At 61.3% G+C, this 22,734-nt stretch overlaps 1 protein-coding gene across 1 annotated transcript; it reads right to left on the bottom strand.

Annotated features, from left to right (window-relative positions):
• Nucleotides 1-3,316: 3,316 nt before the first annotated feature.
• BEGAIN (brain enriched guanylate kinase associated) lies at nucleotides 3,317-21,771 on the bottom strand. Its single transcript, XM_026455081.1, has 9 exons — nucleotides 21,717-21,771; nucleotides 20,941-21,100; nucleotides 16,337-16,426; nucleotides 15,240-15,323; nucleotides 12,429-12,752; nucleotides 11,040-11,106; nucleotides 9,912-10,019; nucleotides 6,686-6,769; nucleotides 3,317-5,487 (listed from the first exon to the last, which is right to left on the bottom strand). The coding sequence occupies exons 1-9, from the start codon at nucleotides 21,769-21,771 to the stop codon at nucleotides 4,141-4,143; spliced, it is 2,319 nt and encodes a 772-aa protein (XP_026310866.1). The 3' UTR covers nucleotides 3,317-4,140.
• Between the last annotated feature and the right edge of the window lie 963 nt (nucleotides 21,772-22,734).

Genomic DNA, 22,734 nt, shown 5'->3' with positions numbered 1-22,734 from the left:
AACTGCTGCCCTGAGGGCAGGGAGCCGTGCCCAGGGCCCTCTGACCCCAAGCCTGTGCTCTTTTTTGCACCTGGGATCCCTTCCCAAATGGCCTCCTGTGGGCACCACCTCCACCTCAGTTTGGCTTTCTGTACGGTGGGAGACCCAGCTACCTAGAGGGTCCCTGGAAATTGCATTTATGAATGTCCTCAGGCTCCATAAAGGGAAGCAGGCCAGGTGGGCCTGGGTCTTGCCCAAGGTGACACTATCAACTGGTGGCAGAGCCCAACCAACCCTGCCCTGCTCTACTGAGAGCTGAGGTGAAACATACATGGATGTGTGGGCGGGTGGTGGATGCGCACACAGGGCCTCCCTGAAGGCAAGGCAGGATCTCAGTGCAGGGAGAGGTCAGGGGTGGAGCAGGGAACCCCGTGCCATGGCCAGCTGCCTGGGTAGATGGGGACTGCCCAGGACTTCCCGTCCAGCTGTGGGGACAGTCCAAGTGCAGAATGTCAAAGGGCAGGTCCAGAGGGAAACTGCCAGCTCCAGAGCTCAGCCCCTTGGGAGCCTCACGGGAGCACTGAACAGTTTCTGGAACTCTCCAGCTGTCACAGATCTGTGTCTTTTCATGGCCCTGTTCCATTTGCCTAAAATACCTGTTGAACTCCTATTCATCTTTCAGCACCCAGTGTGATCCTCTCCTCTGACCCATTTCATTCATCCCCCTGGAGCATGAGGGCCCTCCCTTCTCAGATACCCACAGGCCCTGTGTTCTGGAAGCCCTGAGCTGAGTGTTATACTGTCTGCCTTCCTCCCCTACCTCTGAGTTCCTTGTGGGCAGAGCCAGGTCCCTGAGGCCATCATGAGGCTGCCAGCTGACAACAGCACCAGGGAGAGGAGCGGGGCACTGAGACCCAGCCCGAGGGATCCTGCGAGAGAAGTCACCAGTCAGAGCCATTGGTGCTCCTAAGTCTCAGGGCCCTGCTGAGCCAGCTTTGAGCCATGAGAATTGGGGGTGGTGAACCAAGGTTCCCCAGCCTCAGCACCACAAGGAGCAGTGTCCTGACTACCCCCGACGCTGGGGGTGTCAGCCTGACCCTGCTGCTGCAAGCCGTGTGGACCCTCTCCTTCCTCTTCTCTCCTGAGCCGGAAGGCTGCCTGGCTCTGCAGCCAAAGTCACTGTCCCTACCCAGTCCTAGGCAAGGGTCTAATAGTGCCGGCTGCTCTGGGAACAGGACACCTTGCAGGCCTGGCTGTGGCAGGCATTGCAGCCCAGGCAGGAGAGCCCTGTGAGGTGCGCTCTGAGGTGGCGATGTGGGGGCCAACAGCCTGAATCTAGCCCTCCAGATCTGGGCCAAGGCTGCCCAGACCTACCAGGGCAGGTACGTCTGATTCGGTAGCCCCCAGGAGAGCTGGGCAGGGCCTTTGTCACCTAGCGGTGGGAGAGCCAGAGCGCCCCTCTTTCTGACCTCAGCTTTCCCATGTCTGAGTGACAGAAATCTTGCAGCTAACACTGGGGCAGCTGAGGCTTGGGTTCCCCTCTGGGGATGCCTCTGCCCACCGGGTGCCAGTTATTTCTCTCTCCTGCCCTCCTGGCTGCCCCCAGCTCAGTGAGGACTGTGGCTCCTGTTCTGTCCACGGCCCCAGAGAGGAGACCAGAATCCCAAACCTCTCCAAGCTTCCTCTGGCTCAGGGATGCTGCTTCCTGGGGCGGCACTTATGGCTGGAGAAGACACAGCCAGGCTGGTTCTGGCTGCTTCTGCAGAGGAAGCAGAAGGGCAAGGATGCAGGGAGCCACGGCTGGTGCCCACTCTCCTTGGAGTCGTCTGACCGGAGACAGAGCAACGCTAGAGCTACACACAAAGCCAGGTGTGCCAGGGAACCTCCAGGCATGAACCCGGGCTGAGGTGCTCCCCACTGGGACGTGCCCCCAGGCACCTACAGGGACAGCCATAAAGGCCCCCTTGGAGAGGGGCCTCCATCCTCAGCCTTGAACCCACACATGCACATCTTCAAGGGCAGGGATGAGTGTGTGTCCAAGATGAGCAGGCTGCGTCCAGAGAAACAGGGCTGCCGGAGCAGGAACCATGAGGAGGCCTGCACAGACCACACGGTCCAGTCCCAGACCAGCTTGTGAAATGGTTGTGCCCACCATGTTGACGGAAATAAGAGACGAGCTGGAAAATATCTCCAGGGAATGGGAAGCTAAGAAAGTGGCACTGTGGATTTGTAGAACCACCAAGTAGAAACTCCAGAAATGAAAAACATGAGTAACTGAAATGAAAACCTCAGTGGCTGTGTGTGGTGGCTGAATAGACACAGGAGGGGATTAGTGAGTTGGAAGACAGATGATGCACAGTGTAGCAGGGAGAGTGCAGCAGCCACAGAGGGTGTGGGGAGGGGCGGCAGGGCATGCTGCAGGCCGGGGGTGGCACAGGATGTGGGAAGGGGTGGCAGGGACCGTTGCAGGCCTGGGGTGGCACAGGGTGGGGGAGGGGTGACAGGGCCCATTGTGGGCCTGAGGTGGCATAGGGTGTGGGGAGGGGTGGCAGGGCCTGTTGCAGGCCTGAGGTGGCACAGGGTGTGGGGAAGGGTGACAGGGACCGCTGCAGGCCTGGGGTGGCACAGGGCACAGTGGGGGTGGTGACAGGGCCACTACAGGCCTGAGGTAGCACAGGTCTGGGAAACAAACCCGGAGGGAGAAAACAGAATGGGCAGAGAAATGTTTTACAAAAATAATAGTTGAGAATTTTTCAGAACTGGTGAAGTACACCAATCCACAGATGTGAGGCTCCCTGAGGATCCTGCGAAGGATTCCTAAGAAGGAACTCCATACCCAGACACACCTCAGGGAAACCGCAGAAAGCCAAAGTCAAAGAGAAAATCTTAAAGAGCTGGAGAAAAGAAAGCAATTTTTTTTTTTCTAACCAAAGGAGCGTTTCCTGGACTGACAGCCAGTTCCCAATACCAGCAGGAAGGCAGAGCAGAGTGGCAGCATCCCGTGTGCCCAGGGAAAGGCTGCCTGCTGACGTTCCGTCTGCACCCCCGGTACCTCTCCAGGAGCAGAAGCCAGGAGACACGAGGATTAGGGGCCAGGAAATCGGTGGGGCAGCGCACAGGAGCATGAGATGAAAGAGCTGTCGTATCCGGTGGGTTGGGAAAAGCAGGAGAATCCACACCCTCGATAGGAACTTGGATGCCGGGGTGGGGACCGGGTGTTATGGGGATGGGGTGTGAAGTGGGGTTAAGGGGCCCAACTTGGCTGGGGAGGGGGACACCAGGGGCTCCAGGTTCCCGAGACCAAAAGGCAGGAGGTGGAGAAACAGCCCAACCCAGATTCTTTCCACCAGCGTCTTTTATTAATGAATGCAAAATACAGTGCTAACTGACAGGGCATGCATCAGAGACGACAGGAATGCAAGCTACAGAAACCAGGAGTGGAGGGCCTCATCATGTCTGAGGTAGAGTAGACGTGTCAGGGGGCGGACCCGGGGGGCGGAGGTGAGCACCGGCCGCACTGGGGCATCATCCCAGCCCTCCAGGGACTATGGGCCGTGGGAGGGCTCAGGGCGGTGTGGTGGCCACACTGCGAAAAATGGATTTTAAAACACTTCATAGCCCCGAATTCGTTTCAGCTCCCTCTTCATGGACACAGCTTCAGGGTTCCCTTGTCACTGGCTGGCGGGGGTGGTCTCGCCACTTCCTACTTGCAGAGTCTGGTCTCCACAGGACACCGTCCTTCCCTTCCCTTCCAAGGGGCAGGCCCCACGCACCCTCACCCAAAAAATAAAGGAGCTTTGTGTTGAAAACGCCAAGGCAGCTGTCCAGGGAGCTGGAGGCCAAGTGCGTTAAGAAAGACCCTTTTTCTCTATAAAAATAGTTTCGCTTTATAAAAGGGGGGATGCTCCTCTCACATGGGGGAAGGACGTGTGAAAAACGTTCTAAGTGGAGTTCCACGGGGCGGGGCTGGGTGGACGCCGCGGTGTGGGGGATCCTCCTCTCAGGCCTACAGGGTTGGGGAGGAGAGGAGGTGCTGGGAGGAACAGACTCCTCGCTGGCAGGGGCAGGGGAACAGCGGGGGCTGGGGAGAGGTGGGGCCGGCCCTCTGGGGCCCCGTGGGCTGGCGGGGAGGGGCCCACGGCCAGGCCTGCACGCAGGCGCTCAGTTGAGCAAGGTTCCGTAGAGCTGGGCCTTGGTGAGGCTGTCCTTGCGGCTCAGCCCCGTGCCACCAGTCCGCGGAAAGGCCTGCTGGGGGCTGAGGCGGGCTGCAGGGTGCATTTCCGGGGAGGCCTCCATGGAGCTTGGCTCCAAGGAGTCCCTGGAACCCTGCTCGGGCTCAGGGCTGCTGGCGGCCCCACACAGCTGCACCCCGAGCCTGTCCCCGTCCCCCCCCTCGCTGGGTGCGTAGCCGGGCAGTGGGTCAGCCGAGCGGCCCGGGCTGAGGCTCAGGTCGCCGCCCGCCCGCAGGAAGCAGGGCTCTGCCAGGTGGCCCTGGGAGAGGTCGTCCCCCTCCGAGAAGCTGTCGGCCTTGTAGCTGGCATAGAGCGGGCTGGCGCGGCCCTCGGCCTTCTTGCCCGGGCTGCCCCCGGCCCCGCCGTAGTAGCGTTCAGAGAAGCTGCAGGGTGAGGCACGGCCGGCAGCGCTCACTGGGTAGGAGTAGGCGCCAATGTCCTCCACACTCAGGGGCCGCCACTGGCTCCTCATGTCCTCCCCGGGGAGCCGGGCGGTCCCCGGCTTGGCCCGCAGGCTCCACAGGTTTGGGGGCATCAGGGCCTGCTGGGGACCCGGAGAGGCCGGGAAGCGGAAGGTCTCGGCCGGGTACGGTGACATGGTCCGCCCGAAGCCCGGAGCCACTTCGGCCTCCAGCGGGGCCGCCACCGCGGCCGTGGCCTTGGCAAAGCGAGGGCTGCCCTCATAGGTGGCGGCGGGTGGCTTGCGGTCGAAGAGCTCGTCGCGGCTGTTCAGGTAGATGGCCTGCTGCGAGGCGGTCAGCGTGCCGGCCTGCGCGTGCTCCTTCTCCTCCGACGTGGCGCTGAAGCTGGAGTAGGAGCTGGACGTGGGCAGTGAGCCCGCGTAGCTGGGGAAGGCCTCGTGCTGGAAGCCCGCCGGGAAGGCCGCCGCCTCGGCCTCCTCCTCCTCCTCGGCCGCGCTGTCGGTGGAGTTCTGGGTCCGCAGGAAGCCCACGTCGGTCACGGGCGCGTCCACGCTGGGCCGCCGGTCGCGCCGCCGCTCCTCCGGGCAGTAGAGGGCTGTGTCACTGCAGTAGATGTCTCCCTTGTAGGGGGGCCGCGGGCCTGGTTTCTCCACCCCGTCGCAGAAGGCCAGGTCGCGGGCCGAGGCATCCGACAGGCGCGAGGACAGGCTGGTGGGGTCCGGCTTCTCCAGCACCTTGGCAATGACGCAGGTGGGGACGCTGTCGGCGTAGGCCGGGTGGCAGAGCGGGGATGGCAGGCTGCAGCCGTGCTTCTCCATGTGCAGGCTCACGCGCTCCTGGAAGTCCGAGGGCAGCTGGAACGGGTGGGAGGAGCGGGAGGGCAGGGACAGGGTCACCGTCAGCACGGCGGCCCAGCCCTGGCCCCGAAGCTGAGGACTGATGTTAGCCATGACCGACAGGCAGACAGACAGACGAACGGGGCCTCCCGGCTTCTCAAATCACACCACGGGGAGCCTGGATCCAGGATGCGGTACTGAACAAGCGCCCAGGGGTGTGGGTGCTGTGAGTGCCTGGGATCCTGGGTCATCTCTCCCCACCCCACTCCGATTGCACCCAGGACAGCCCAGAAGCTGCAGTCGCCTGGAGAAGCCAGAACCCAGGTCTGATTCAGGTCCCACTCAAGGCTGCACCCACTCCCAGCGCCACCCCACCCATTTTGTGCCCAGCAAGGGGTTGACTTGCTCTCCCAGGCCCATGGGTTTATGGGTTCTACTGGGGGCGTGACCCGCTCCCCAGCCCCCCAGTCATGCTGCTGGAGCATTCCTGAAGAAGACAGACTCAGAAACAGATGCAACAAAGATTGAGGGCCAGGGCTGAGAGTGCCTGGTGCCATGTGGGGGTGTCCCGCTACTGTTTGATCTATTTTGTGAGTGTCTCAGGCATGGCCCAGGACCAGGGGAAAGGAACACAGGCCTGGCTGGGAGATTGCATGTGAGGGGAGGGTTGGGGGGCGGGCTGCGCAGGGTGCAGTGGCCATAGGCAGGCCGGTGTGGGCCACTGGCCCATCTGCCCTGGGCATCGGGCAGGCCTGGTTCTGGGTCCTGGCTCTGCTACCTGCCTGCCGTGTGGCCTCAGTCCCGCCCTCTTTCCTGAACATTTTCTTTCTGAAATAGGCACCGTCAGTCATCGTGCCCAGCCACAGGCTCCTGCAAAGTTCCGCAAAGGTCACTCTGCCGTGTCAGTGCTCAGTGGAAGCAAGGACCTGGAGCAGCCTTCAAAGGGAACAGAGGGCAACCAGCAGCTGGGGTGGGCCAGAGGGACTCTGGTGAGGGCCAGGGGCTGCCCGGCTGTGTGAGGTGGGGTGTCTCTGGCATCCCCTCCACCATCAGGAATGTCATGGCCCCACAGGAGCGAGGGGGACAGAGGAGGCTCAGGCTCAGCCGGCATCTTCCTCCTCAAAGATAATTTGGGGAATGGCCTTGGGGTGGCACTGGCACAAAAGGAGCCCGGTGGTCCCGGGGCAGGGTGGGCCTGGCTGTGGGGCCACGTTACCTCAGACACCTTGTGGACCCTGCCGTAGGTCTGGCTGCACTGCAGCAGCTGGGCCGCTAGATTGCAGTCCTTCCTATAGAGCTCCTAAAAGACAAGAGAAGGCGTTCGGCGCCACTCACCCCAGCCAAGGCCCCGGCGCCCTGACCAGCGCCGAGTGGCCAGCGGGGGCAGTGGGATTCACAGGGCCTGCTGTGCGCCTGGCAGGACAGGGACCCACTGCTGGCTCTGGCCCTCTCTGGGTTCCACACTCTTGCCTGCAAAATGAGGGCCTCATTCTGACCTGGGGCTGCCAGAGCATGGAGGGCCCTGCCGCTGCCCTAGCTGGTGCCCTGGGGACCCTGCCAAGATGGGAACCTCCCATAAGGTGGGGGGCAGTGGTAGAAGAAGGAGCCCTAATGGCCCTGAGCTCCTGGGGGCCCCCCGGGCTCATAGAGCAGGCCTGGTCTCCCTCTACCTGTCCCTCAGGCTCCCAGAGTCCTTCCAAAGATGATTGGGAGGGAGTGCCAGGCAGGAATGGGAGGCAGGATGAGCCCCCAGCACCTTCCACCCTGTACTTCAAACTTCCTGCTCGCACCCCCCTTCCCAAAGTGTGGCCTGGAAACAGTATGGCTGCAGGGCTGGGCAGGGACCGGGCAGGTGTGTGACCCCAGGCCCAGGCGGGCACTGGCTCAGCCTCCTGAGCTGAAAACAGATGCAAACAGTAGGACTCAAGGGGTGTGGCTTCGCCACTGAGAATCTCTGTTGCATGTGCCTGTGTTTGGGGCTTGCATTCCCGCCCCACAGGGGTCCCCACTGCGAGGGCTCTGACAGCTAGCCCTGGGGTGGCCCGGAGGCCCTGTGACCCACCTGAGCTGCCCCATGGCTGCTCCTGGCAAGGCTGGCCACAGTCCCAACCCAACCAGCACCAGGCGTCCTGCTGTCCAGGGAAGGCTGTCTCTGACACAGGCACTTTTCTGTCCCCTGACCACGGCCCTGGAGCCTCCCTCACTGAAGGCTGGTACCCCTAACTTGGCCTACACGGTGGAAGGAATTGGAGTCACCAGGCCCCTGTCAGTGCCCTCCTGGGCCTCCTAGGAACAGAACAGCATGACTGCCTGAGAGCTGAGAACTGGCCCCTTGTGTGACCCCAGTCGATCAGCTGCCCCTGGCACCAGAGGACTGCAGGCACTGCCCAGCCAGCCCAGGTCTGCCATTGAGCCCCACCAGCCACAACCAGGAGAGGCTGCCGCTGGGAAGCCGGTGCCATGTCCATAGCCCCTGGCGCACCTGGCTGAGTACCCAAGCGCCTGGGCTATTCATGTCTGAGGTGGCCATCTCTGGGACAGCTGGGAGCCTTTCCTGAGCAGCTGCAGCTGCTGGCTTGGGGAGGAAATGCTCATGGGACACTCGGGCAGAGCAAGCAGGTGGAGGCAAGTGCTCTGGCCGCCCAGGGCCCAGGGCTGCTGGAGTCAGAGTCCCGAGGTTGAGTTCTGGCCCCGTCTGTGAGCGACCACCTGGGTTACCTGGGAAACCACTGAAGCTGGCCATGCCTTAGTTTCCTCATGTGCACCATCCCTGCACAGAGGCCCCCGGGACTAGTGCCCACTTACGTAAGGGGCCTGGCCTTGTCACGTTAAGAAGCACCTCCTGTCCCGAGCCCATGTCGTCCTGTCCTCCTCCTGTTAGAGCCACACTCCTTAGAAGGGTGGCCTGTGCCGGGAACCACTGCTCCACTCCACCACCGACCTCCAGTTCCCCAAATCCCAATGCCTCTTCTTGGCCCTCTGACCTGGTCTCTCAGTAGCTGGCAAGTCAGCCGGCCAGGGCATTGACTGCAGCCCCCTTCTCAAGTGGCTGTCGGGGCACCATACTTGCCTGGTGTCCCCCAGCCTGCTGGCCACTCCCTCCCAGGCATCCTTGCTGGTCCCTACTCCGTCCTGGGGCCTCCCTGCTTCTCATCTGCATGCTGCCTCGGCAGTCTCCACTGGCCTGCTGGCCTTCACGCTCAACTCCAGACCCGGACCTCCTGCTGCCCTGGTGACATCTCCCCTCGAAGGGCTCCTATGCATCTCCCACCCAGCTCCTGCCCCTCCCCAGCTATCCCCAGCCAGGAAATGGCAGGCAACTCCTTTTGTTTGGGCTCCGAACCCTGTAGCTGGGTTGGACCCAGCTCTTCTTCTAACAACCCACATCCTAAATCTTGGTTAGTCCTGTTGATTCTATTTTCAAAACACAACCAGAATCTCAGCCCTCTGCCCAGTTCCACTATTGCCTGAGCCACCAACATCCTTTGGACTATGGCCCTGGCCTCCTTCTGATCGTTCTGGTCCTGCCCTCGTCCTAGGGTCTTTCTGATCTCAGACCCTGGCTCCCCCTCCCCCTGGGCACTCTTTGGCCTCTTTGGGGTCCTCCAAGTTAACCACGTTCAGCTGCACACCACAGTTTTCTTCTGCCTGGAAGCAACGCTCTTCCCACGGATGTCTGCATGGCTGGCTCCTTCACTCCCTCAGGTCTTGGCCCAGCAGCCCCTTCCAGAAGCACCCTCTTAAAATCTGCAGGCCCCGCAGCTGGCGGCTCCCTGGTACCGTTCCTCACTTTCTGTTTCTCTACAGCATTTCACACGTCTAACATACTCCAGTTTGCCCCACTCAGATGTGAACTCCACGTGGGCAGAGATGTTTTTTTTTTTTTTTTTTTTTTTGCCTGTGTTGTTCACACCATCATCTTGGAGCCTAGTAGGGTCTGGCAAGGAGTAGAAGCTAATTCGTGAATTCAGAGGCAGCTGTCCGGGGTCTGTGGGGGGCAGCTGGGCCCATCTCACAGGGTACCTGAAATTAGGCCCCATGGGCAGCCACACAGCTGTGATGCGACCCTGGAACAGGCCAAGGGCAGGAGTCTTGAGTGGCCGTGACCCCGCCCTGGGGTCAGGAAGCTTTGCCTTGAATGGGATAATATGGCCCCGCATCCCCTAGCTCAAGTCCTTACAGACTTAAACAGAGGATCTGTTTAAGGACGCCCTTGGCGTCCTCAGCGAGGCAGCCCCATCCTTCCCCAACTGCACTAGGTCCTTCTCCAAGCCCTGACCGGCCTGTCCATCCTGTACCCTGTGCCAACCCCTTGAGGCTGGGGTTGAAGCAGCTGAGCTCAGTCCCCTTCAGAGTCAGACTGTGACTCCCAGTGCATCCTGGGAAGCCCTCGCCTGGGCCCACCAGCTGCCCTCCACGGGCCAAGTGTGCGCGGCACTCACGTTGTCTTCCGACAGCTTGTCGATGGTCACCTTGGCTTCCAGCAGGTGGCTGTTGAGGGCAACAATCTCGTGGCTCAGTGCACGCTTCTCCTCCTCATAGTGCTGGCCCTGGGGGTGGGACAGTGGGAGGAGGAAGTCTGTGGTTGGCTCCTGGTGGGCCAGCCCAGTCACTCAACCGCACCCCCTGTGTTGCCCCTTGTCGCCATGAATGACAAGACACTTGAAGGGCCAAGGGTGCGGGGTTAACGAGCACAGACAGACCCTAGTTCAGTTCCTGGGTCCAACACTGCCAATCCAGACAGCCTTGGGGACGTCACTGCCACCCTGAGCCTCAGTTTCGCAGGTGCAACACAGGTGACAGCGTCCTGCCTCAGCAGCTGGGAGTGGGGACGGAGGACAGACGACTTGTGCCTGGCATAGAGCCCAGCCCACCTCACTAGACAGACTGAGAAACTGAGGCTCAGAAAGGAAAGGGCCTGTGCAGGGACCCAGGCAGAGCCATGCGCAGTCCCCAGGCCTGCCACCCCGCCCCTCTGACAGCACCACAAAGGGAGGCAGGTTGTTGCTTTCAAAAACAAAATGAGCCGGTCACCGAAGTAGAAAGAAAGGAAATCTCTTCATCCTAGTGTGGGAGTGGCACCAGAAACCCACACCCTGTCCCTCTTGGACATGTCCCAGCGGTGCAGTCACAGAGAAAATGGCAACCCCACTGAGGTCATTTGCAGGTGGTGTGAGGGTCCCCATGAGAGTGGAGTTGGGACTCAAACCTGCCTCTGGCTTACCCAGGGCCTGAGTTCGGCCTCTCTATCCTCCTGGGCCCAGGTCCTTGGACTGGCAGGCTGAGCTGGGAGGCCGGTTCCCAGTTTATGTCCTCTGTCCACAGCCCCTCTTACACACCCCCAGGCTGGAGTGCTCCCACCCGCCGCTCAGGCAGCACGGGGGAGCCCTGGACCCAAGTATGCCCTTAGCCGGAGAGCATCCACCCGGCTCCACATGTTCCGTGGAGAAAGGGGTGGGACCAGCAAGACCTGGGTCCCAGCTCCTGAGTGGGCCAGGGGTGTCAGCTGGGTGGCTCCCCCAGGGAAGGAGGTGCGGGGTGGGGGAGTGGGTGCTGCTTGGCGGCCTCACCATGCGGTACAGCTTGTCCTCCAGCTCCTGGTTGATCCTCTGCAGTGCCATGTAGTTGCTCTGAATCCTGGCGCAGGAGGCAATGGGGTCACTGTCATGCCAGGCCTGGCCCTCCCACGACCCTCATGGCTGCACAGCCTGCTGAGCAGGGTGGCGCTGAATTTGGACTTCCTGAGCTCACCCCACCAGCCTCACCCTGGTGGAATCTGTGCCCCTCTGCACAGAGCAGAAAACATCCCATTAAAGCAAACTTCGGTAGAAGCCTTTCCTAGGCCAGGGCCCAGGACTATGTTTCCCCCTCCACCCCAGAACCCCCTGAAGATGAGAAGCGAAGGCTTGTCATTCACAAGAGACTCTGTCCCATCTGCACGTGGAGCCAGTTTACTCACATTTGACCCACAATTCTTACAAATCTGTTATGGGGTTGACAGTTCAAATGCAAAATGAGCAGGGAAGAGACTTAACATTGACTATGTGAAAGGCCCTGGGGTAAGGCTGGAGACCCCACAGTGAACAAGACTCGGTTCTGCCAGGATGGAGGAGTGGAGCCGAGTGTCAGGCGGGAATCAGGTGTTTGGAGATTCCATTGTTGGTGGGAGGGGCTTGGGGATGGTGTCCTGCCTCAGACAACCTATGTGTTGTGTTATGGCCCCTGTCTTGCCAATAGGGAAACTGAGGTGAAACTTTAATTACTTAAAGCAGTAACGGGCAGGGCCCAGACTTTAACTGAGGTCTGACTGCACTGCCCAGACTTGGTTTCCGTATGAATGGAGGGTGACATCCAAAACACCCAGGAAATGGGGCTGTTCGGAGAGGAGCAAACCCTATCCCTATGGCAAGTCCTCCCTGGGGGCAACAGGGAGGCAAATAAAGCCAACAGCAAAGGTTGCATGCTTCTTTCATGTTCTGTTTAAGAAGATGGGAAAGTGCATATTACATTTCAGAAAAACATCCATTTTAAATGTGCGCAAGAAAACTGCTTTTAGAAAACTGTGGTGTTTGAGGGAGTCTGGCACACCTTGATCGACACTTCACTAGCCCGCACGCGCTCAAGGGAATGGTCCCTAAACTGGTTCATCTCCGGGCTAGACACAGCTTTTCCCATCAGGACCCAGCAGACCATGGCTGGGCCCCGGGTGGACCAGTCTGGGTCTGGACATCTGCCGGGTTCAAATCCTGGCTCGGCTGCTCCAAAGTGTGACTTTGGAGGAAGAGCTTCCCCTGCCAGAACCTCTGGACTCCGCATCTGAGTGGGGTCAACAGCCAGGCTGGGAGGGGAACACCACGTGCGACTTCCCGGGCCTCGCCCCCTGCCGCGGCCCTCGCGCCCCGCCCCGGCCCGGCCCGGCTCTTGCCCCGCCCCGGCCCGGCCCTCGCCCCACCCCTCACCTGCGTAGCTTCTCCGTGACCTTCTCCAGCTCCTCCTGCGCGCGCCGCAGCTCGATCTCCAGGTAGTGGCGCGTGGAGTCGAACTCGGTCTCGAGCTTCTCGAGCTTGTGTGTGGTGTAGGACAGCCGCTTGCGCAGCTCGCCCTTCTGCTCCTGCAGCGCGCTGCAACGACATGGCGGCGGCGGGCGGGGCCGCGGCGCTGAGCGGGGGAAACTGAGGCCGGCGGGCCAGCCGGGGCGTGCCGCACTAACACGCGAGTACCCGCGCGCGCGCGCACACACACCCACCCCCCCCCCACACACACACACAGCCTCCCAGGCGTCACTGGAGACCACGGCGCCCCAGAGTTAGGGACTCTGACCCTGAGCCAGTCTGGCCCGGGCGGTTCCTCAGACTCCACCAGTGCCTCTCTCAGGTAAATCCCAGGTGGTGGCTGGAGGAGTCCTTGACCCCAGAACCTGGCCAGTGTGTTGGGGGTGGTTTAAAGGACCCCGGTATAAGAGTGCCTATCAGCACCCAGGCTGTCGATCACGGAGCTGGCCCTTGGTGGCGCAGGTGACCAGGGCCCTCACTCCTGCCCCTCCACAGGGCTAGGGTGGGAGGGCTGAGGCCCAGAGTCAGCAGTGCCACGCCCAAGACCAGACCTGCTTTCCCCAAAATGGTTGTGTGGCCCCGGGACCCTGGGTCACTTCTCTGGGCCAGAGAGAGGTTTGGTGGCAATGACCCATGCCCAGGCAGTGTCCACCACCATGGCCAGTGAGGCTGCATGCAGCACGGGAAACCTGGCAAGGTCCCGGCCTGTTCAAGTTCCCCTTCCTCCAGGAAGCCTTCCAGAAACCCACACAGCTCTTGAGGTGCTATTTTCTTCCCCCAGAATGGGGTCTCCTAGGGGGTAGGACCCCAGGATGCAGAGCCCCACATGCTCAGGAAACAGAGACCCACCGTGACCCACTCTTCCGAACCACCTGCCAACGATTCACCTGAACTAAAGCTGTGCAAAGGCAGGAGGATAGTGTGGGGGCCTCCAACAGGGCCGGCTCTGAGCTCCCCGAGGCAGGGGCTACACTTCCTTTTGGCTGGGCCAGAGCGGGGTCGCAGCCAGCAGTTCTTTCCTTGCGATGGGTGCACAGCCCAGGGGCTATCCGGGACCAACATCTTTTGGATGGTGTTGCTGTGAGATGGGGGCGGGACAAGACAGAAGTCCCGGGTGTCATGCAGGAAACCTGAGGTGTGGGAGAGGGCCTGGAACCCTGACTCTGTCTGGATGTGCTGTGGGACCTTGGGCAACAGCCCGAGTTCTTACAACATTCCCGACCCAAATCCAAGTGCGGGGAGTAGAGGGCAGGCAGGAGGCTCCCAGTCCTCCTGGGGCCACCACTCCCCCAGCCCCGAGCAGAGGCATTTTCTGTTTGGGCCCTGTGAGTAAACCACATGTGGCACCACGGGCACACACCCAGCAAGCCTCCAGGAAGCACTCTTGGATTCCTGCCCAGGACTATATTTTTAAAAATAAATAAAAATAAAGACTTGCTTACGTTTTTGAGAAAATCAGAGAAGGGCAGGGCGGGTCTTCCCGAGTCAGTCCCCACAAGAGGATGCAGAGTAACAAGCAAAGAGGGAATCCCTGAGGCAAAGTGCCCCAGCTGCCCACACGGGTCTGCCTCCAGGAGCTTTCTCTGGGACAGTGCTCAGGCTTCCTTCCACCTCCTCCAGGCAGCCTTCCGTGGCCACCCCACTTCTACCACTTGACAGCTACAGGTCCCAGGCTGCTTCCCAGCACAGGCCTGTCCTCCCCAGGGAGGTGGTGAGCTTCCCGGGGACTCCTGTGCCATCCAGGGCTCCCAGGGCAGGCACAATGGCTGGGCAGCAGTCCCTGAAGTCCACTGTTCCCTGCAGGGCCTCCTGGTGTGCCCACAGCCCTTGGGAAGAGGCAAGGGCCTTGTCCATGCACCCACGTGGCCACCTCAGCCCCGAGTCCTCACCCCTTCTCCAGCCACACCCCAGGCCTCACTGACCAGCCTCAGGCCCTCGCTCTTCTGAGACCTGCACCCCCAGCTCACTGTGCCCCCTCCCCAGCCCTGCCCCTCCTGGGCACCCTGAGGCCCCTACCCTAACCTCCCAGAGCCAGCAACCTGTCTGAGACCTCACAGGCAGGAGTAAGACAAACCCTGCCCCTGCCTTGGGAGCCTGCGGTGCACAGGGGAGGCAGACAATGAGCTAGGCAGGGATTCTCCACGGGACAGGTGTGGGAAGGGAGGACGAAGGGGCTGCGGGGTGGGCTCGGGGCACACATCTCACACGTCAGGCAGCTTCACAGAGCCTCAGTTTACCCCGGCCTTTGGATGGCCTTCCAGATACAGCAGTTGACTCCCTGCTCCACCAGCCCTTAAATACTGCTCCCCCCTCCCCAAGTCCCTCACACTCACCCACCTGCTACACCCAAACAATCTTTGGGCCAGCAGTGCCCCCGGCGCCTGGCTCTCGCACCCCTCTCTGCCTCAGTGTCCGCTTGCTGCAGGCACCCGGCCACGGACACGCACCCCGTCCCCAGGCATAGCTGATGCCCCGCACTTGGCCGCCCCAGGGTTCCTGCCACATCTTTCCCCACCTCTGCTGGTCCGCGGTAACATCACAGGCCCCTCCTGACCTTGCCCGGGCTGTTCCTGAGGCCCTGGTTTGCACCTGCACCCCCGTCCTGCATGTACAGGCCGAATCCCCTCTAAGCCAGCTGCACAAGGACCCTCCCAGGCTTCCATCCAGCCGGCGGGGTGTCTGCCAGGCTCCATACCCCCAGCACATCCAGCCACCCACCTATGGCCCTCAGGCATCTCAACACCCAACCCGTCCAGTGCAGCCACATGCACCACACCCTCACTGCCCTCCACGTTCCCCACCCTGGGGGTGGGCATGGTGACCCCTCTTTACCCCTCACAGCCCGTCACCCAGTCCTGGGGGTTCAGCTTCTCACACCTCTGAACGTGTCCCCTCTGCCCGGTCCAGGCTGTGCACGTGGGGTCTGCGGTCGCCCAAACAGTACCTCCTTCCCTGTCCAGTGTCCCCCACACCAGACACTAACCCGAGCCCTGCCGGGCCACAGCAGCCTCAGTCTCCACATCTGCAGAACGGGGTGGTGCGCCCAGACACAGGCAGAGCTGTCGCTGGTTCACATTCTACATAGTAGGACCCCCGACAGTGGACAGTGTCAGAGGTGGCACTGTGTGGGGTGGGGTCACCAGGCCACTGGCAGTCTGGGGCAAACTGCTGGAGGCCTGCGGCTCAGAGGCCTCTGCCCCCTGCCCTGGGTGAAAAGGTGGCCTGGCAAGGGCTGAGATGGGTCAGCGGAGTCCCCAGCATCTGGAAACAGCTCCTTAGCAGACACACAGGGAGGGGTGTGGTGCCCAGAGCAGCCAGGGCCACGCCCTCCAGCCTGGGGTCACCCTTCCAGGTCTGGGGACCTGGGGGTGCCCTGCTGGGCTTGCTGCCTGGTGAGTTACACCAGGATCTGGGGCTAACCCGCAGTGCGTGTGCCTGTGTGTGTGCGTGCGTGCGTGCGTACGGATGTGTGTGCATGCCCATATGCTTCTTGGCTCCCTCCTTGCCTGTGGGAATTCCCTGGTCGGGGATGAGTGCCCACCTCCCCTGGCACATGGTGAGGCCTTGAGGGATCTCCCTTCTGCCTTCCACTGGGAGCCCCTTCTGGCCACTTGCAGGGGGCCCAAGTCCAAGGATGGAACCCTTGGCTGGGCTGCTGGGGTGAGGGCTGTGAGGCTGTGCTGCCAGCCCACGCCTTCACCTTCACCTTCTGGGCCTCTGCATCTGTCTCGGGGAGTTGGACACAGACACGGGACAGATGTCTGGGGACAGACGCAGAGACACCAGGGAGCCAGGGGAGACAACAGGTATGTTACCTGTCCCAGTTCGAGGGCGAGGACCTGGCCAGCCGGCCCTGCAGGACTCGGGGCTGCCCGAGGCACAAGGGCACCCAGGGGCTGCGCAGCCTGTGAGCAAAGAGGACAGAGCTGCTCAGAACAGGCCGGGGTGGGCAGGGCTAGGGGCCATGCGTGGCCCACCGTCAGGGGCACAGCCACAGCCCCTCGGAGGGCTGTGAGACCGGGAGAGATGGGGAGTTGGTCCCCCCACCCCGTGAAGAAAACTCCTTGTCATCTGCAAAGTAGCAGGGGTTGGGGATGTGGGTACCAGAGAAGGGGGCCCAGCCTTGCACCTGCCAGCCCTCACTCCTCACTCTGAAGGGTCCCAGCTCAGCGGTGGCACCGAGTCCCATCATGGCAGGGTCACTGGTCACTCGCTCAGTGCTTCTTTTGAGCATCCTTTCCCATCACTGTGGGGGTGGGGAGGGGCAGCGGCAGCCTCTGAAGTCAGTTGTTCCCTGCAGGGCAGCAGGTCCACCCTCAGCCCTGCCTCACAGGACACAGGTGGGGTCTGGTCCACTGTCTCAGCCTCAGAGGGGAGTGACGGGGGCAAGTTCCCCTTCCCTGCTAGCTCTGCATCTGGCGGGTGCCTGCATGTTGTAGGGCTGGGTTCCTGGCGTGCAGGATTGGCGGGTCAGGAGGAGGCCCCGATAGCTGATGTGTGGAGTGTCCCGTAGGCTGTGGGACCTGGCAGATGTTAGGGATCCGGGGTCCACTTCACCCTGCCGTGGGGCCCCTGCTCCTCTGCCTCTGCCTGTGGCCTGTGTGGGCTGGACGGATGGGTGTGAGGAAGGACACGTGCCTGCCCCGGCCCTGCTAGGGTGCTGGCCTGCTTGAGGACACAGCGCCCAGACGAGCACCCACTTGGTTGTCCCCGTCCTGGGTTCTCCCTGGGAATCAGCTGGCAGGCTCGCGGAGACGCTTGGGCAGCCCTGCTGACCCTGTGCCAAAGCGGGAGATCTGACCTCTGCCTAGAGGGGCTGGTTTCATCAATAAGGCTCTGATGCTGCCCCAGAAATCAGACTTTCAAAGAGTGCCTCAAGACTCAGGCAGACGGGCACGCTCAGAAAAAGAGCTGTATAATCCCATTGAAAAAATAACTGCATACGGACAGCCACGGACAGTAATGCAAGCAAAGAAATGTTCATGTCGTTATACTTGGCTGGTGAAATGCTAGATAATTTAACATTTTTCTTTTATACTTTTCTGAATTTGTCATATTTTCTACAGTGAGGAACAAAAATCAGAGAAAAAAATTGCTAAAGATCAAATTTTGGTACCCCCACCCCAGAAGTCACCATTAGCGCCCATGGGTCAGGCCAAGGGGGCAGCAGAGGTCAGGGAAAGCTCTTGGCGCTGGCCACGAGCCACACATTGATCATCGGATTCCTGAGCTGCTCTGCAGAAGCAGGCAGGGGTCTGATCACCCCAGTAGGGAAGGTGAAGTGGGTCAGGGCGGTGGGTTTGGCCTCTGCCTGGACTGGACTTTGGAAATCCGGTCCCAGGTACACCCTCAGCAAATGACCCCAGTGCTGCTGAGCAAACAGAAAACAGGATGGGATGAGTGCGTTCGCTTGAGGCTGCCAGGAACAGCTGCCCTCCCTCCAAGGCCCGACCAAGGCCAGCGACTCCCATGAGCGTCCTCCTCCCAGCCCTTGCCAAGGAGACCCCACCTCAGCAGGTCCCCTCTGAAGGGGCCTTATCGTACGTGGGATTGCTGAAGAAATGAAGGTGCTCAGAGTAGAAAGGCTAGGACCCAGGGGAAACTGAGGCCCAGGAAGGGGTGGGGCTTGCCTGCAGGTGCAGTGAGTCAGTGAGTGGGGGCACGGTTGTGACCTGACCCAGGCTCTGACTCTGGTCTCTCACAGGACATTTACTAAGCATCACTGGTGACCCGCTCTGGTTCCGAGCCAGGTAACAACACTTGTTTGGAAATTCTCATTCCCAGCCTGTGGCATGTGGGCCATCTCATCCTAGAGATGAGAAATCTGGGACCCAGAGAAGTTAAGTAAGAGGCCCAGGATCACAAAGCAAGGCTCGGTGAGGATGAGGTAAGAACCAGGGCTGTTGGGCCCTGCTGGGGCTGCCGCCCTCCCCTTCCTTGAACTCCCCTTCGAAGGAAGGGTGAGCAGGGGCATGCTGCTGAGAGCCTGGCACCGGAGGGCCGCCCAGCTGAGAGGTCTGCCGAAGTGTTTTGAGAGCAGGGAAGCCATGACCTGTGGGACCGCGGAAGGGGGAATGAGCCGCCTCCCACTGGTTTCCTGGCCCGGCTGTCAGCAGAGCCAGTGATGGCCCCAGGGGGAGCCAGTAGAGCACTCGGGCCCCGGGGACGACCTGTCTCAGTGTCACTTCCAGCTGGGTGCATGGAACCACGTTCCTGCTCCTGCTGGCAGAAGGACCTGGTGACTGTTGGACAGACAGATGGACTGGGGGTTGGCCTGGGCCACCGAGGCTGACCTGCCAAGAGACCTTGCCTTGGTGCTTCTTGGCAACCTTTGTGGACATGGGTGTAGTCACGTGGGGAGCAGCTGCCACCTAGGCCCTGTGTGTGTCAGGATGAGATGACCCCAGGAAGCCTGGAGCCCTACAGGACACTGGGCAGGTTCTGTCCATGCCTCCAGGGCATACCTCCCCTTAGGGCTTGGACCCTGGGGGCAGCACTGTCAACAGATGCCTTCCAGGGAATGGCTTGAAGGGGCTGCACAGCCAGCTTCAGGTCCTTGACGGGTGGGGAAGGAGAACGGGACACTCAGGATGCACCAGGCATGAACCACAAGGTGCACGTGTCCCGTTCTCACGGGTGAGATGCCCCTCCCACTGCATGTCAGCCCTGAGAGGGATGCCACCATTGCTGCCATCCTACAGATGCAGAAAGGCCTGTGGCCACCTGTGGGACCTTGTGACTGCCCCCACCCCATGCCAGGGCAGAAAGATGGGAGGAAGACAGTGACAGCCAGGTCTGGCCACACCCCAACACCACACTCCTGGCCCCCAGGAAAAATGACGGCACATTTTGCCTCAAGCCAGCCAGGCCTGATGCCTCTTCTCGCCCCTGCTAAAAGGCACAACTGTCCCCTGCAGGCCTTCAGATTTCCCCCAAATGTGGCTGCCCCCACACCCATCCAGACCCTTATTCATGCTGTCCTCTCCCCTGGACATGTCCTCGTCTCCCTTCTCTGTGTCCTCAGATCCTCTCCACTCTCGTGAGGCTTTGCTCAGACGCCACCTCTTCCAGGAAGCCTTTCTCGGTCCCCTCTGCTGAAGGTGCTCCTCTTCCTCTCCAGGTTCCTCCCCTCACCTTGGACGTCCAGCCTGTGCTGGACACAGTCCTCCTGCTGGGATACTGCTTCCCTCCTCTGCTCAGCTAGGCCACTCCACGAGACAGCCAGAGGGCGCTTCCAAACAAGTGGGATGCTCCCTGTCTCCCCACCACCCTGCAAGTCTTGGCGCAGCGGATGGAGTTCAGACAGGGTGACTTCAGTGGAGCAGGTGAGTGTCCATTTAGGGTTAGGGCCGGAGCCCCAGGGCCCTGCGTCTGTCATCCTGCTGTCCTGTCCTTCCTCCATCATGCGAGGCCACCGGGGCCATGCCCTTCCTGCTCCCCGATGCCCATGGGGCCCTACTGGGCTGGGGGAGGATAGTTACATGAGCTCCAGGGCCCCTGGTGTCAGGAGGAAACCCTTTCTAGCTCCATGGTGTGCTGGAGACAGGGGAGCCTGGAGCTCAGAGGGCACTGAGCAGGTTCCTGGAGGCTGCGGGGGAGGCCTGGCTCCCATCCTCCCACTTGACGTCACAACAATGGGGTGGGGCTGGGCTGCGGCTGTCACTGTTGCACAGTCAGCTGAGGGCCGAGAGCCGCTCCCGCCCTGTGCCCCTGGCATGTTGTGGGATCCCACCATGCCCTGGGCACAGCCTCTGTCTTCCCTCTTTGGTCGTGGCTCTCAGCCTGGCCCCACAGTGTCATGCTCCAGCAACACTAAATTGCTCCTCCTCCCTTCCAGGCTGTAGGCAGCCAGGCTCTCATCTCCGTGACTTTGTCCCCGTGTCCCCTCTGCCAGGATCTCACTCCTCCCTCCTGCTCCTCCCCATGTAGCACCTGAGGGGGCCTGAAACCCCAGCTTACCCCACCCTGCCCTGGACGAGGTTGATTGCTGCCTCTCACTCCCCACCAGCCCTGTTCTTGAGACTTGCAGTGCCAGGTCTCCTGTTCCCACCCTGGCCCCCCAAACTGTAGTCCCCCCCAAGACGGCTCATTTCTAGACCCAACCAGACCATGTTCTGCCCTGGCTCAGAGCTCCCCCAACTCCTCTCTGTACCAAGACTAAAAGGCCAGTTCCTCACCCCAAATTCCCATCCCCTGGGACCCGCCGCAGCCCCATCCTCCCCATTGCTGGCACACCCCACCTTCCCGCCAGGCGCTGGCCTTCGGGCTGTGCACATGCCCCTGAGAGCCTGCCTTTGCACCCCACAGTGCCTAGAGCAGGACCAGGCCGAGTAGGGGGTCACACACCCACCCTTTCAGCCTCCACTGAGTTGATATCAGCCCTGGGAGGTCTTTGTCCCCAAAGCTGCTCTGACCCAACCTGGTCTTTCCCAGCAGAACCTCCAGTTGGCCCTGGAGGAAGCCCACATCAGACCCTTGGGATGCCTGCTGCGGGCCCAGGGCCGAGTCCTTGCAGAGCTGCTTCTGCCCCCCGCCAAGGCCATCTGGGGTCTCCCTGCAGAAGACCTCATGCCCCAAGCCTTCCATTGAAGGAGCAGCAACAAGGCCTGTGGGAACCCGGGCTGAGTGGGCAGAATCCCTTGCCCCGGCAGAGCCTCTCCTGTGTTCCCTGCGCCCATGACCACCTTCTTTCCTCATGGTTCAGAAGAGCCTTGTCTTCCCCTCCCACTTGCTCCTGCTGCACTGACCCTGTCCTTTGTGTCGCCTGGAAGCCGACAGCAGACCACTCCCAACAAAAGGTGGGGGCACCTCAGCCCCTGCCCACCGTGTGCACCCATTCATTTAGTCCTCAGACCCCAGAAAGCGAGGTGTGTACCCCATCCCATTTTCCAGATGAGGAAACTGAGGTTCACAGCGCTCAAGGAACAGGGCCTGTCCGAGGTCACACAGCCCGGCTGGGGTTCCATTCCGGGCCAGCCTCACATCAAGATGCCAGATTTTAATGCAATAGCAGCGCTTTAGCCATCCTGGTGCGTGTCTCTCGCACAGCGAGACAACTATGACGAGCTGCCCTCTGCCCCGTGTGGCTGGAGGGTCGGCCACGGTGGCCCCAGAGTCCAACAGGACAGCCTGTCACTGCTGGCGCTGCTCTGGGCTCAGCCGTGCCCGTCCAGCCTGGACAATCCCGTGGCTGACCTCTGCAGCGATACCGGGACTCCACCTGCACAGAGAGAAGGACTCTGAATGTCATCGCCACGGCCACTCGCTGTTGTATGACTGCCCCAGGGGAAAGACATTGCAGCCTGTGCCTGTGTGTGTACGTGGTGTGTATGTAGTGAGGAGGGGACTGTCATGGTGCTGAACTAGGGCCCACGGCCAGGAGGCGTGGCCTGGAGAGGAGTGAGCTTCGGTCATCACCAGCTCAACTGGGGCCACCGTGACAGTGTGGACTTGGGCTCAAGACCTCCCGTCCTGCTCCCCCGCCCTTCTCCCCGCTCCTTCACCAGCCCCACCTCTCCCTTTGGACCCTCCGCTGCGGGGTGACCTGGCCGGCCGCCGCTGCTGCCTCCTGCCTGGATGCAGCAGGAAATGTTTCATTTCACTTCATCTTATCGGGCAGTCGCAGCCCTGCCCCGCTGCCCCCCTCTCTCTGCAGAACCACGTGCTGGGAGCTGGTACACCATGTCCTGGGGAGCCCTCGGAGGGTGGGCAGACCCAGGGCGTGCCCAGGGCCAGGGCAGAGCAGGCCAACCCAGGCAGAGAGATGGGGTGGCTGCAGAGTCACCCCTGAACCTTGGCACAGGCTGCCCCTTGCTCAGAGCATGCCCTTCCCTGCGCTTCGGTTCACTCTGTTCACCTCCTCCAAGAAGGGCTCCCTGACCTCCCCCGGCGTCAGGAGCCCTTTCTCCATCCTCACCCCAGTCCTACAGTGTAAGGGCATGGGGGCTGTCTCCTCCTGGTCAGGGACCCAGTGCCTGCTGCAGGACTGGAGGTGCCCCAAGAGAGCCCAGCCAGCTCTGAGCTCCCAGCTGCGATTTCAGGAAAGGCCTGCAGAGTGAAGGCCTGGGGACTCTGTCCCTTAGTGAGGGGACAGCTGAGTGTCCGAGGAGAGTAGGTGGGGCAGAACCACCTGCGGCAGCAGGCTATGTCCTGGGGCATCCCTCCATGCCCCCTCTCTGCAGGTCACAGTCCACTGCTGGCCCCACTGATCCCT

This window comes from Piliocolobus tephrosceles, chromosome 6, assembly GCF_002776525.5.
Source record: "Piliocolobus tephrosceles isolate RC106 chromosome 6, ASM277652v3, whole genome shotgun sequence".
In the NCBI taxonomy this organism is placed as follows: Eukaryota; Metazoa; Chordata; class Mammalia; order Primates; family Cercopithecidae; genus Piliocolobus; species Piliocolobus tephrosceles.
This window is presented reverse-complemented; position numbering and strand designations above follow the sequence as displayed.

What these genes read in the sequence shown, in the direction of transcription:
- BEGAIN (XM_026455081.1), bottom strand. Translation starts at nt 21,771, where the DNA reads ATGACATTCAGAGTCCTTCTCTCTGTGCAGGTGGAGTCCCGGTATCGC. An exon ending in GTCCCGGTATCGCTGCAGAG is followed by an intron (nt 21,101 to 21,716) that starts GTCAGCCACGGG and finishes CTTCAATGGAAG; the next exon opens with GCTTGGGGCATGAGGTCTTC. An exon ending in GAGATGCCTGAGGGCCATAG is followed by an intron (nt 12,753 to 15,239) that starts GTGGGTGGCTGG and finishes CGTGGTCTCCAG; the next exon opens with TGACGCCTGGGAGGCTGTGT.